Source organism: Gastrolobium bilobum, unplaced genomic scaffold (genome assembly GCF_033153095.1).
Source record: "Gastrolobium bilobum isolate Gb01-03AN ecotype WA unplaced genomic scaffold, APGP_CSIRO_Gbil_v1 utg13468, whole genome shotgun sequence".
NCBI classification, from domain to species: domain Eukaryota; kingdom Viridiplantae; phylum Streptophyta; class Magnoliopsida; order Fabales; family Fabaceae; genus Gastrolobium; species Gastrolobium bilobum.
The window spans coordinates 240,296-254,799 of NW_026898617.1; the positions used below are offsets into that span (position 1 = coordinate 240,296).

The following is a 14,504-nucleotide window of genomic DNA, read 5'->3' on the forward strand; positions in this document are numbered from 1 at the left end:
AACAAACGCTGGATTTCTTGCGCTGGAGAACGATGGTGTTTCCGGAAGCAACATCGTGTTTAGATTTTCCACAACCCATTTTTTCTTTCTTACGTGAATTGATTGTGGGAAACAACACAAACCGAGAGATAAAGTGAGAGAAACTTGATATGAAGGTTGGAATCTCTGTCTGTGTTATAAGAATGTATGAAGAGGAGAGGGATGTTTTTTGTTGTTATGGTTCAGCGGTGAGGCTGTGGCCTGCATAGTAGGCGTGGTGGTACGCAGAGTGTGAGAGAATAAGAAAGATGAAAGGGAGGATGTTATTTTCATAAAATTATTCTACATTCTCATCAATATTTCACAGTTAATCAAACATTGCATGGGGAAAATTGACTTAATATTATCAGTAATATTTTGGCGTACTAATTTTTTGATAAGATTCATTATAAATTCATTCCAAAAATTTTCTCCTCACTTCAGGGAAGGATACTGGATACATTGTACGTTATCATTTACGTTGGACAATTTGTGATTTGTGTTTCAAGCAAACTCTGCTCCCCAATTTCCTACTGTAAGATAAATATGAAATAAACATTTTCAACATGCACTAGCATGTGGATGTTTTCATCATTCATGCTACGTTATATTCTTTGGAAAAAAAAAATGAAACAAAATAGATTATCTAAATCTATTAACTTTTAAGAAAACAAAACCTACTTTTTTTTTTGGTCTCCCTTTGCAACTCTGGAATTGACATAAGAAATTATTTAGGCATCACCGTGGTGTCACCTGAGTAATACTAACTTTAGTAGAGCTATTCTGGGATTCTCCTGCATCAGTGAAAAATCCTGGTGCTGTAAGTTGTTTCTCGTTGAGCTGAATTTCCTTGGTGAGCATATCAACTACCTGAGTCATCAATGGCCTTCTGCTTGCTGTTGACTGTGTGCAGAAAAGAGCAACCTTCATGTACCTAATCACCTCTTTCACATGAAAATTTTCCATGTCTGAATCCACAAGCTCCAACAATTTCTCCTCTTCATAAAGTTGCCAGGCCTGTTAAACCAAATAATTATATGTCATTATGTCCAATCCAAAGTTCCACATTGAGAAATAAAATACATGTCTTGCAAATATTTGCTCCAAGGAAAACTTAGGAATGCTTTATGTTAAGTGGAACAAGGTGGCTATTTGACTAGTTTGCCCTTTTTTAATTTAAAAATTACTACTTTATCCCTGTCCTAAAATTATACACCAATTTGATCTTGTTTGACTGTTAATGACCAATATATTTTAGTATATCAACTCTCATAAACATATACTCGAGTATTTCTTGTTCCCTTGACATGTACTCGAGTATATGTTCAAAAGAATTTCTATAAAAAAAATTTAACGCGTAGCTCTTGAAAAGTTACGTGAAATAAATAAATAAAACTCGATTTGGACATCTGAGTTCAAAGTTATGGCTTTCCGAAGTCTTATTAAAGAATTTCCAAAAGTTTATAATGTCAATAGGTTTTGTGATACCCACAAAGCTACTCTTCAGGTTACTCATAATATCTGAGTCATTACTCGAGTATATGTTCAAATATATTGGTCAAACAGAGACAGATTAATGTATAGTTTTGAAAGGGGACAAAATGAAATTTTTTAAATGAAAAAAAGGACACAATGGTCAAATAACCGAAACAAGTAGTTAATGAAAGGAGCACGGAGAGAAACAGCATATAAACGTTTTTTCCCGCAACTTGACTCACATGTTTTACAATTGGAGACTAACAAAACATAAAATGTATAATGTTGCAAAGTAACTCATAAATATTGGAAATGGAGACTTATGTACCCATTCTAATAGGAATTGGTCTGGCATTCCCATGTTTGTCCTCGTGCTTCTTTTGGCACTAATAATTTCAAGTATAAGAACCCCAAAGCTATATACATCAGCCTTCATGGTTAACTGGCCACCAAATGCATATTCCGGTGCTAAGTAACCACTGCATACATGGTTAGTATAAATCAGTTCCATAATCCAAGTATAAATTGACCAAATTCCGAAGTGAAAAAAAAAATAAAAAAATCTGAAATATGACATACGTTGTTCCAGCAATTCTTGTGCTAATGTGACTGATGTCATCTGGAAATAATTTAGCCAACCCAAAATCACCTATTTTGGGATTAAAGTCTCTGTCAAGTAGTACATTACTAGCTTTGATGTCTCTGTGCACAATATGTGGTGCAAGTTCTTCATGAAGAAATGCAAGAGCCTTAGCAGTTCCCACACAAATAGTAGATCTTTTTCTCCAGTCTAGTTTGATGTTTTTATTCTTTTTGCCTACAAAAAGATAGGGAAAAAAAAAAAGGTTACATGTTTCATCCTCTCATCTGCATATGAATTTAATTTGTGACTTCATAATTCACACCAATCATTTGGAAAGTTACCAAGTAATGCACTATCAACGCTTCCATTTTCCACATACTCGTAGACTAATGTACGGCTAGGTCCTTGAATGCAGAATCCAATCAATTCAACAAGATTTGGATGTTTAACATTTGACAAAGTGTTGATTTCAGCCAAAAATTCACGAAATCCTTGCTTTGACCCAACTGAAAGGGTCTTCACTGCTACCTGCCTTCCATCTTTTAAGGTTCCCTAGCAAAATTGCAACATGGGCATTTAGAATGTACTTAGCAATCAATAATAAGAGCATAAAATAATATAATGAGAAATGAATAAAATCTTAATCTGAAAAGCTGGATGCTGAAAAAGCAATCAATTATGGAGCATGTGCAAAAGAGAATAAAATTTAATATATACAAGCTTTGCTTAAATCTTTAATCAGTTGTTGTTTAAATCTTTTCTTATAGTGAAGGGTATACCTTATCTTTGTTAATTATGAAATTTAAAAAATTTAAACACAAAAAATTTGTTCCAATACCTATTTTTTATTTGATTTTTTTTTAAAGTTTATTTTTCATAATCTACTTTTAAGAGTAAAATATTAAGAATATAAAAATTTTAAAAACAAGAAAAGAATTAAACAAGCTCTGACTATTTTTAAATAATTATTTTATCATATCTCCACATAATTAATAACATGGCATACTTTTTCTAATGACAAGTAATAATACTAACGATTGAATGATTGATGAATCGAATATTTATATAAAATGTAAAGGGGAGCTGCGTAGAAAGTGGCAGGACATGCAAAAGTAGGTATAATATTAAAAAATAAATAAAAATTTTAGTATATTTCCTTTAGCATAGTGGCCCACTGGCTAGTGGTTTCTACGTTATCTCATGTATATATTCTACTCCTATTATCCGGCCAAATTCAGGTCATCCGTACAATAATCTAGGAGATTTACAACTATATTTATTGTAACTTAATCACAAGAAATCGATACAGTTTGAATAAGAAACTCTAATCATGTACTTATTCGCACATATATATATATATATATATATATATATATATATATAAAATAGGCAAAATTCAGGTCATCCGTACAATAATTTAGGAGATCTACAACTATATTTATTGTAACTTAATCACAAGAAATCGATACAGTTTGAATAAAAAAACTCTAATCATGTACTTATTCGCACATATATAGATATAATAGGCAAAATTCAGGTCATCCGTACAATAATTTAGGAGATTTACAACTATATTTATTGTAACTTAATCACAAGAAATCGATACAGTTTGCATAAGAAACTCTAATCATGTACTTATTCGCTCATATATATATATATATATATATATATATATATATATATGATAAAATCATTTTTACAGCCGTTTTACGTACAACAACGATAGGTGTATGGTTATGATTTTTCATATTTAATGTTTTCATCCTTTGTATGGTTATGATTCCTCGCATTTAATGCTTTTAAATATATATATATGGCAAGTATTTGATTGCTGCACATACAGCAGCGGCAGAAATGTAAACCTATATATATATATATAGGTAAAAGTAAAATCATTTCTGCAGCCACTTTACGTACAACAACGACAAGTGTATGGTTATGATTCTCCGCATTTAATACTTTCAAGTATATATATGGCAAGTATTTTATTGCTGCACGTACAACAGCTGCAAAAATGTAAACCCCATATATATATATATATATATATATATATATATATATATATATATATACCACTAAACCCATTATATATTTTGCATACGAGTTTTTCAAATAAATCAATGTATTGGTACAATGTATTGATGTTTTCCATTTCTTTTCTTATTTTTGCATTACACGGGAATTGAACACACACCACTACACTACACACACCTAACACACACACCCACAACCACTAGGCTAACCCTAGTGGTCGATGTTTTCCATTTCTAGTTAGTCTCAGATTGGCTTTTGCATCTCATATGACATATGAAATCTTAGAAGTGATATTCAGCATGAAAGAAAGAGATAAAGGAAAAAGAAACTGCAAATAGCAGCAACTCAGCAGCATAAGCACCCCTGAAGAATTATTTTGATAAGTTCAATTGGACCAACATTCATATTAATTCCATAGTTGCATTTTTATACAAGAATCATGAGTAACCTGAATACCTGGTAAACAGTTCCAAAACCTCCTCGTCCTATCTTATGTCTTAAATGATAATTATCGGTTGCCAATCTCAGTTCTTTATCAGAGAAATGCCTAATATTACCTAGCGGATAGCCTGCACAACAGAAGAATATATATACTAAGTACATAAATGGGAAGTAATAATATGTTAAGAAAGGAATTCTAGATAAAGATCTTTCCAGTTTAGGAACAACTAATCACTCAAAGTGGTTAAAGGATCAAGCTAGCTAGGTGATTTTAAGGACAATCTTTACCACATATAAATGATAACGAAATTTCAGAAGGTTTCTAGCATTGTTGAAGGCCATAAAATAAGATAAGTAACCAGTAGATCCTCACCATCAATTTCTTTGGGAATATAAGAAAGACTTCTTTTCTTCTTTATAGTGGAGGCTCCAAAGCAGCCACAACTCATAATGGTCCTGTGTATATATTACTGCAATACTCTGCAATCTGCATTATATAACATTCTAACATAAAAGACTAATAAGAAACATAGCCATGCATAGGCATGGGCACCCAAATGGAGATGAAATCTTATTTTCTTGCTTAATTGGAAGATTAAACCTTATTTTTAATTTCAGGATGGAAAATAACATTCATATGTGTTTTCAAATTAAAAAAAAAAAACTGAAGGATACAACACAGTTTGTCATTTTCTTCAATTCAAAGTTCAACAAAACCAAAGAAAATACCCCTTCAGTGAAACAAAGTAAGACATGAGATTTGAGATTGAGAAATGGCTACCTAGTTAGTTGATAAGACAATTCAGGTGGAAGCAGAGGTGTAATAATAGCCCTTAAAGTTGAAGGATAACCACAGACACAAACCTAAATCCAAACGTGAGAAGAACATGGGATGTTAACATATTATAGTCAGCTATATAATTGAATTTTGAAAAGACACAAATTTTCAGCAGACAGGCTGGTTGGTTTTATTATTTTAATGGGCCACAGTGGCGGCTAGTGTGTTTGGTTGTTCTTGTTCTTCTCTGCTTTGTCCAGCAATTAAGAGTGTTATGAAACGGTCACACATGTCAAGCTACAACTTCACCTCATGTCAGTTCCCACTTTGTCTTATTATAAAATCAGAATCTGATCAATTGAGAGCACAAACAGAAAAAACAAAATACAATTACCTTAAAAGAGGGACTAGTGTTCCTCATGCTTAAATTTCCAACACTCACCATTCAATTTTTGTTTTGATTTTTACATTCTATTATTAATCGATATTTTAAATGTTTTAATATTTATTTATTTTTATTTTGATCAATTTATTTTGAATTGAAAAATGTTTTTCAGGTTAATCAAAATACACGATTTACCAATCATTGAACATTGTCAAAAGTTTCAGCTTTCAAAGTTGGGCACTTTGCACTCTAATCCAACTGGATAGCATAACATAATATGAATTGATTTCAAGCGAAAAAAAAAGTAATACTTGACTTTTTTTGCGGAGTCATGTTTTCTACATAATGGGGTAGGCATTTTATATTATCAACTATTCTATCTTTGACTATAATAAGATTAAGGGGAGTTCCTGTATATGGTTGAAGTCATATATGAATGCTGAAAATCACATGCATATTGCTTCAACTCTTTTGTTTTTAGTGCTATTAGTATTTATTGTGGAATTTTTTTCTCTGCTAGTGATTTTCAAAAGTCAAAAAGATCTCCGTATATTTGTGGGCTTAAGTCGGCATTTGCGAAATGATAATTATGTCAATGGTTGGTTTAAATACCAGCTTAATTAATCAACCATCAATGACTTTCTTGATCTTGTAGGCTGTAGCTTCATCAACAAAAGGACAAACACTTTAGAGAAAATATTTATAAAATATCAGTTATAGCCTTATTTTTATTTTTTGAAGTTAATTAATAAAAAATATAAATAAAATATTATTAACCAGTAGCCAGACTTAGACTCTAGTATCATAATAACATTTTTTTTTATTTTAATACAACCATAATAAGTAATAACAACCAGTAGCTCGAGACCTAGCATCACGGAGAAAGCCCCAGGAGTCAGAAAAAGATTGAGTACCAGTTACAGGTTGCGTCTACCACTATCTGGGATTAAAAAATTTGAAATTACTCAAATAATTGATGAAGTGATAGATAAATTAAAAAAAATATATATATATTGTTTCTATAATTTGTCTCGTGTGATATATTATATAAAAAAAATGAACGAAATTCTTTGTATGTTACATGAAACAGCACGAGAAATAATATTCATTTTAAAAAAAAGTATTCATAATTTCGTTTCTCTATCAAAAGTTGTTGCAGCTACTCGTACTGCACGTGGCATAACTCTAGTTTGCTTAATTGTATTTGCAAACCCAACTCAAATTATATCATTGGGTCCCTGGTAGCGGTGGTAAGAGGAGGTATTTTCATATAGCTAAGCATGACATCAATGCCTCTTATTAAAGATCCAGCTATTTGGGATATGTAACACAATTACCCTACAAAGTTAGGCTAGTGAAAGGCCACCAAGATGATTAAGTGATGTTGTCCTCAAGCCAAAGGGTAATTTGCCAAGTATTCCAACCAAATCATTAGATATAATTTTCTTCTCTAAAATGATTTATACATATCATAATCGACGTGTCAAACCTTATCACTGATGCAATGCAAAACATCATTCTATACCAAACCCTCGTCAGCAATCAATAGTTGTCAACTATTATCAATTTCCTATTGTCAAACTTGAAAAAATTTATGGTGCATCAATATTACTGTGATCCTTCAATTAGAATTTTGACATTTGGCTTAAAATAAATTTAATCTTTTTTCTCTCTCCTCTTTTATCAACTTTTTTTCTCTTTCTCACTCCCCTGCCCCACTGAATATTGTGTGCTCCAGGAACACTAAGGGTATACATGACAACCATTTCTATTCCCTAGTACTGTTCCTGAAAAGAAGTAATTCTTTTCTATTTCGGTGCCTCGGAACAGTTTCTAAGAAAAACAATGTATTTGATAATATGTTTTATTTTTATTTCTGAGAATAAAAATTGTGTTTGATAACATAATAAATAAAATAATAAAAAATAATTCCTATTAAATATAAAAAAAATTCGGAGCAACACTTTCCATATGGTGTGGCGGCGGCGGGTGGCATGGTGGTGGTGGCGGCAGCAGTACGGTAATGGTGGTGACAATGACGTGGTGATTGTGACGACAGTGGTTGCGACGACGGCGGTGGTAATAGTGGCGGCGACGTGGTAATGGTGGGGATGGTGATGGTGGAGCTGGTGGTGGAGGTGATGGCAGTGGCTGCAATGGTGGGGGAAGGTGGTTGGTGGCGGCGACAATGGTAACGGTGGCATGGTGGTGGTGGTTGTGATGACATCATGGTGGTGGTGGTGGCAGTGGTTGTAGCGGTGACGGTGGCGGTAGGTGATAGTGGTGGTGGCGGTAACATGGTGATGGTAGTGGCAAGGGTGGTGTAATGGTGGCGATGGTGGTGGTGGTTGGTGGCGGTGACAGTGGCGGTAGTGGTTGCGGCAATGGTAATGGTGGTTGGTGACACTGGTGGTGGTGGCAGTGGTGGCGTGGGGATGGCGATGTTGGCGTTGACAGTGGTGGTGGTGGTGGTGGTGATGGTGACGGTGATAGTGGTGGTGGCGGTAGTTATGGTTGTGATGATGGTGACGGTGATAGTGATGGTGACGGTGAAAATGGTGGTGGTGGTGGCGGTGGTAGTTATGGTTGTGGTGGTGGTGACGGTGGCATGGTGATAATGATGGATGGAGGCGGTGGCATCGTGGTGGTGGGGGGTGACGACGACACTAGTGGTATGACAATGGCGGCGACGATGGTGGCGGTGGTCGTGTCGAGATGACGGTGGTGGTGATGATGATGGTAGAGATGGAGAGTGATTGAGAGAGATAAGTGTTTCTCATTTTGTGCCCGAGAACAAAAAAAATAGAAATTTTTTATTCTTTTTTATGTTTTCCAGCACAAAAATTAAATCGGTTCATCCCGGGAACAAAAAAATAAATCGATTTTACCAAACGATTTTTCTATCCATTTCTATTTCCGGAAACATAAATTAAAAAAGAATTGATTCCGAAAAAGATTATTCTGCACACATCGACAGACCCACTTTGTTGCATGTGTCTGCAAATGCAGACACATATTTGGAGAAAAAAATTAATTACTCGGTAAGGCATTGGACTTCATGGACTCTGCACTATGTGAAGCATGTAATGGAGATGATTGCTTGAGATGTTAATTTGTGGAATTTAAATCAAGGTTTAATTACTTTGATATTTTTGGTACAGTAAAAGATTGTCTACTGTGAAGTGACGTGAAGCGTTGAATTTAATTATGCGCACAGTTGTGACTTGAAGATTAGAATGCATAAGATAGGTTTTCTATTAGGTGATTTTTTCTTAAACGAGCGAAGTATTTATTAGATACAATTAATTATATTTTATATCAAAATAATAATAAAAAATAAGGTAAGATTATTTTGCATATAATTCTTATTTATAACTATAGATCACAAAATTATGAATATTGAGAATAGAAAAAATAACAATAGAAAAATCATCTTTATATTATTCTTGATTACTATTTTTTTTTATATTAAATTAAAGTTTTTTTCTCTTTTCTTGTTTATATTTTTTTTATTCTTAATACATTTAAAAAAAAAATTAAATTTTTTTTTGGGACGTTGCCCCCGAACTCTATCACTAAATGTGCAGACATAAATAAAAATTTATATGTTCGCCATTGCCTGCACACCCTAAATATGCTCTCGTCAATGCTAAATAGTCATTTGTCATGTATCCGCAACGTCTTTAGGACAAAATGACTCTTCTTTATTTTTAATTGTAAGGGTATATACGGGAGTTTGATGGAGGAGCAAATGCAATATGGAATGAGATGGCTAAGTGTATTAAAAATATGGGAACGAAGGTGTTGGGAGAAAAGCAAAGGAAATAGATTTCATACAAATGAAACATGGTGGTGAAATGGAGAGGTGCAAGAGGCAATTAAAAATAAAAAGGAATGCTTTAGATCTTTGCATAAAAGCCCCAGTGAAGAGAACTTGCAAAAGTTTAGATTGGCGAGAAAAAATGCAAAGAAAGCAGTGCGAGAAGCTAGAGGCAAGGTTTTCGCTGATTTGTATAAAAATCTTGGGAGCAAGGATGGTGAAAAAGGTATATATAAACTTGCAAAAATAAGGGATAAGAAAAGTAAAGACCTCACCCAAGTTAGATGCATCAAGGATGAAAATCAAAAACTTTTGGTGAGAGATAAAGATGTAAATGAAAGATGGATGAACTACTTCAACAAGCTATTTAATGGGGATGGCGATATAAACGAGGTGGACTTGGAAGACACTTATGATGATTTGAATAGAAGATTTGTGCGCAGAATTAATACACATGAAGTTAAGGAGGCTTTAAAGAGGATGGAGACTAATAAAGCCTTGGGACCTGATGGTATCCCTATTGAAGTGTGGAGAGGCCTGGGGGATGTGACAATAAAATGGTTGACCAATCTTTTCAATAAGATTCTTCAGACAAATAAGATGCCTGATGCATGGAGGAAAAGTATGATTGTACCTATTTACAAAAATAAGGGAGATATACAAAATTGTTCTAACTATAGAGGCATTAAGCTAATGAGCCATACTATGAAGTTGTAGGAGAGGGTTATTGAACATCGCTTGAGGAGAAATACTGAGGTTTCTGTAAATCAATTTGGATTTATGCCATGAAGATGTACCATGAAAGCCATTTTCTTGATGCGACAATTAATGGAAAGATATCGAGAAAAGAAGAAGGGCTTACATATGGTGTTCATAGATCTTGAGAAAGCATACGATAGGGTTCCAAGGAAAGTTTTATGGTGGGTTCTGGAGAAGAAAAAAGTACCATCAAAGTATGTAAAGGCAATCAAGGATATGTATGATAGGGCTACTACACGTGTGAAAGCTTGTAACGGAACATCAAGTTATTTCCCTATCACGATAGGTATACACCAAGGGTCGGCTCTAAGTCCTTATCTCTTTGCCTTAGTTATGGATGAACTAACAAAAGATATTCAAGAGGAAGTGTCATGGTGTATGCTTTTTGCATACGATATTGTGCTTATCGATGAGAGCAAAGACGGTGTTAATAGAAAACTTGAATTGTGGAGAAGCACGTTGGAATCTAAAGGATTCACATTAAGTCGGAGCAAGACTGAGTATCTGAAGTGTGACTTTTCTCTGGTAAGAGATGTAGACCAAGATCTCGTGCATCTAAGTGGTCAAGAGGTACCCAAGAAAGATGCTTTTAAATACCTGGGCTCCATTTTGCGAAAAAGCTGAGAGATTGATGAGGATGTAAATCATAGAATTAGAACAGGGTGGATGAAATGGCGTAGTGCATATGGGTTTTTGTGTAATCGCAAAATCCCCCTTAAGTTAAAAGGAAAATTCTATAGAACAGCAGTAAGACCTGCAATGCTATATGTAGCTGAATGTTGGCCAGCACATAGGCAACATGAGCATAAAATGGGAGTAGCAGAGTTGAAGATGTTAAGGTGGATGTGTGGTTATACGAGGATGGATAAGATAAGAAATGAAGATATTCGACGAAAGGTAGGGGTACTACCGATGGCTGAGAAGATGAGAGAACATAGATTGAGGTGGTTTGGGCACGTAATGAGAAGGCCCCTGGATGCTCCCGTAAGAACAGAAGTTTGTTACCAAGAGTTCAACACAAAAAAAGGTAGAGGTAGACCAAAACTTACTTGGGGGAATGTATTAAAACAAAATTTAATGGAGTTGGATATAGATTGGAGGACGGTATGTCTTAGAACGGATTGGATAAAAGCTATAAGCATGGTGGAGGGTTAGACCCGTTGTTACTCTTATGTTCCAGATGATCCCTTTTTAGTCATTTCTCCCTCTTCTTCTTTTTCCTTTCTTTTTTACTTTTATATATATATATTTACTATTCTATTTATTTATTTTCTTTTTCTTTTTTCAACCTTTTTGTATATTTTATTTGGGTTCATCTACCACCGACCCTAATTAATTTGTGATAAAGGTGTTGCTGATGTTGATGTTGAAAGGTATATACGAAGGGGAAAGATATACTTACCACCAAAAATATATATTTTTTTTTGGTGAAAACCACCAAAAATATTTACCACCTTTATAATCAATTTAATCACTGTTGATTTTCGTTAATCTAACAGTTATAATTTATTAAAAATTATTGGGTTGCACTTATTAACTAATTATTAATTTTCAATAAAATCCAATAAATTGTAGCTGTTAGATTGATAAAAATCAACAGTAATTAAATTAGTTATAAATGTGATAGATATTTTTTGTGGTAAATATATATTGTCCCATATATGAATCAATTCTTACATTAGCTTTGGCTAAATTTATTTTCCGGTACATTTAACATTCCTTCACATATAAAAAATTTAGGAGAATTGACTTTTACTTGTGTTAGTCCGAAATTCGAGTATGATTGATTAAGTATGCCACGTTATCACATTTAGTAATTTATAAAATACTGATTTTTTTGTCACTATTTGCCCGTAATCATTCATTTTTGGGTAAACTGTATGTCATTTCAAACGATGTAAAGTTGTATCATTTTAAGAGAGAGAGAAAAAGAGATAGATAAAGGAGGAGAGAAAGTTGACAAAAAAAATAAAGGTGTGAGTCCCACCTCTTTGTGAGAGTGAAAGAATATAAGTTGTGTTATTTAAAAGGATAAACATTTTTCCCTTCATTTTTATTCTCCAAAAACATGGCAACAATCGGAAAAAAATAAGATAGAAAAGATGTGAAAAAAACAAATTATTAAGAAAAATATTATATTTACAATCTCTTTTCACTTATAATCTTTTATCATTAAATTTTAACCGTTAATTTTTATCAATCTCATAGTTTAATTTATTGGGTCATATTAATTAATTAATTATTAATTCTCAATAAATTATAACTGTCAGATTGACGGAGATCAACAGTTAAAATTTGATGATAAAAGTTATAAGCAAAAAGAGGTTGTGAATATAATTTTCCTCAATTATTAAATAGTAAAAAGTATGCTATAAGATTTATATTAAACTTGTTGTTCTTGTGGTTGTCGAACTTGATGAGATTGGTCAATTAATCGATAAATTGGTGGAGAGATTTTCAAAAAGATTAATACTAGACTTGCATAAATTAGAGAGAATAATTAATAACTAATTTAAACTTATTTTGTGGAGTGTATTTTTTTTAATGTAAATTTTTGCCTAATAACCACAAAGCACATGGTTTCAATTGGCACGAGGTTATTCCTGTTTAACTAATGATCCTGAGTTCGAATTTTAGTGCACAGTTGTGTTAAAAACCCTGGGTCAGTTACTATATATCTCCATTTTTCTCCTTCCTTACTACTAACATAACAACATATTCATTTTTCTCCTCCCTCACTACTAACATAACAACATATTAATGTAATGTCTTATTTCTATTGGATGGATGTATTAAGTAATGGGTGCAACAAGAACACTTAAATATTTTCCATATAAAGAGTGTTTGCGTCTTCAAATTCTTAGAAATCTTCACTTGTGAAAATCATTTTTGTTCTTTTGGTTACCCAGATAGTTATAATTGACAAGAATACTATACTTTCAATTTCGCCCCCTCCCTTGTCACTAAATTTGCTGGCTCCGTCATTGCTCCATAATAGATGAATTGCCGAGTAGGGGTTCAAATATCGAGAGGGCCTTTGGGTCAAAATTGGATAATTTTCGTGTTGATTGATTTGGGATTAGTTTCATACTTGTGCGGGTCTCTTTTCATGCCTAAGTTGTGGGATGCTTAGGGATCTAATTTTCCCGAAAGTGATAATTAAGGTTGTGGAATCCAAAAAAAATGTATCTATATTATATTTTCTAATTAATGAAAGTGTATATTTGTGCTAAGTTAATAAAGGTGTATATTTGTTCTAAGTATCCATTTTATTATTTGCTATTTTTCAATGTGTGATCTTACATAAAAATTAACAATTATCTAATTCACAGTTTCGGTATTTTAATTTGGAGCAGGAAGAATGCAGTCAAATAAATTGCAGTCGTCAGATGCATATGACTCAATGGCTAAATTTGTACTTATTATTATTTTGCGATACAGATACGATTTATACAATACAATACGATTCACAAGCCCAACAATACATATCGTGAGTTGTATTAGAAAGAAATTTGTATCGAACGATACGATACGAAACGTGTATCCTACGATACAAAAATTAAATCAAAATTTGTAATTTTTAATATAAAAAAATAAAGATATGATTTGTGATTTAAACAAAAAAATAATCGAAAAAATCTGTATTAATAAAAAAAATTAATTAGATAAATATTCTAAACCTCTTTAATCTCTAAGGAAGAAAGTTTCTTTTAGTCAAATGTTGTATCTAATTTATTTACATATGTAATTATATATTTTGTTATGTATATTTTTATTTTGTTATGTATTATGAAAAGAATACAGGTTCGAATTTTGGAGAGAATCTTTAATATCAGTATTGGATAATTATCATGCCACTTAATTCAGAATTAATTTTATATCTATGTGGGTCCTTTTTTTCACTCGAATCATGAAAATATTCGGAAAATCTAATTTGCTATAAAGGAATAGGAAATATTATATTTACAAATTTTTTATTTACAAACTCTTATAAATTATACTATATACTTCCAAAAATATACTAGGTTAGACCATGTACTTCCGGGAGTACATAATGTAATTTGTAAAAATTTATAAAAAATATTTGTAAACATATCCTTCCTCAAATATTATAATAATAGGGCATAGAATAAAAAATAATAATGATTGATAATAAATATTAGATTGCTCAACGGTAAAAAAAAAAAAATATTATCAAGTGACTGTTACT

The 14,504-nt window shown here is 32.6% G+C and overlaps 1 protein-coding gene across 2 annotated transcripts; it reads right to left on the reverse strand.

Annotated features, from left to right (window-relative positions):
• Nucleotides 1-482: 482 nt before the first annotated feature.
• LOC133317728 (cold-responsive protein kinase 1-like) lies at nucleotides 483-5,499 on the reverse strand. 2 transcript variants are annotated; one of them, XM_061519610.1, is made up of 7 exons: nucleotides 5,334-5,499; nucleotides 4,926-5,039; nucleotides 4,568-4,680; nucleotides 2,419-2,629; nucleotides 2,074-2,311; nucleotides 1,823-1,973; nucleotides 483-1,035 (listed from the first exon to the last, which is right to left on the reverse strand). In XM_061519610.1, the coding sequence occupies exons 2-7, from the start codon at nucleotides 4,999-5,001 to the stop codon at nucleotides 757-759; spliced, it is 1,068 nt and encodes a 355-aa protein (XP_061375594.1). In that variant the 5' UTR covers nucleotides 5,002-5,039; nucleotides 5,334-5,499; the 3' UTR covers nucleotides 483-756. The 2 variants fall into 2 exon arrangements, with proteins under 2 accessions (XP_061375594.1, XP_061375595.1); XM_061519611.1 differs by lacking the exon at nucleotides 5,334-5,499 and adding an exon at nucleotides 5,282-5,307.
• Nucleotides 5,500-14,504: the final 9,005 nt, after the last annotated feature.

Excerpts from the sequence above, each read along its gene's own strand:
- LOC133317728 (XM_061519610.1), bottom strand. The coding sequence starts at position 5,001 with ATGAGTTGTGGCTGCTTTGGAGCCTCCACTATAAAGAAGAAAAGAAGT. Across the intron at positions 4,681-4,925 it reads TATTCCCAAAGAAATTGATG|GCTATCCGCTAGGTAATATT; the intron begins GTGAGGATCTAC and ends TCTGTTGTGCAG. Across the intron at positions 2,312-2,418 it reads CGTTGATAGTGCATTACTTG|GCAAAAAGAATAAAAACATC; the intron begins GTAACTTTCCAA and ends ATCTTTTTGTAG.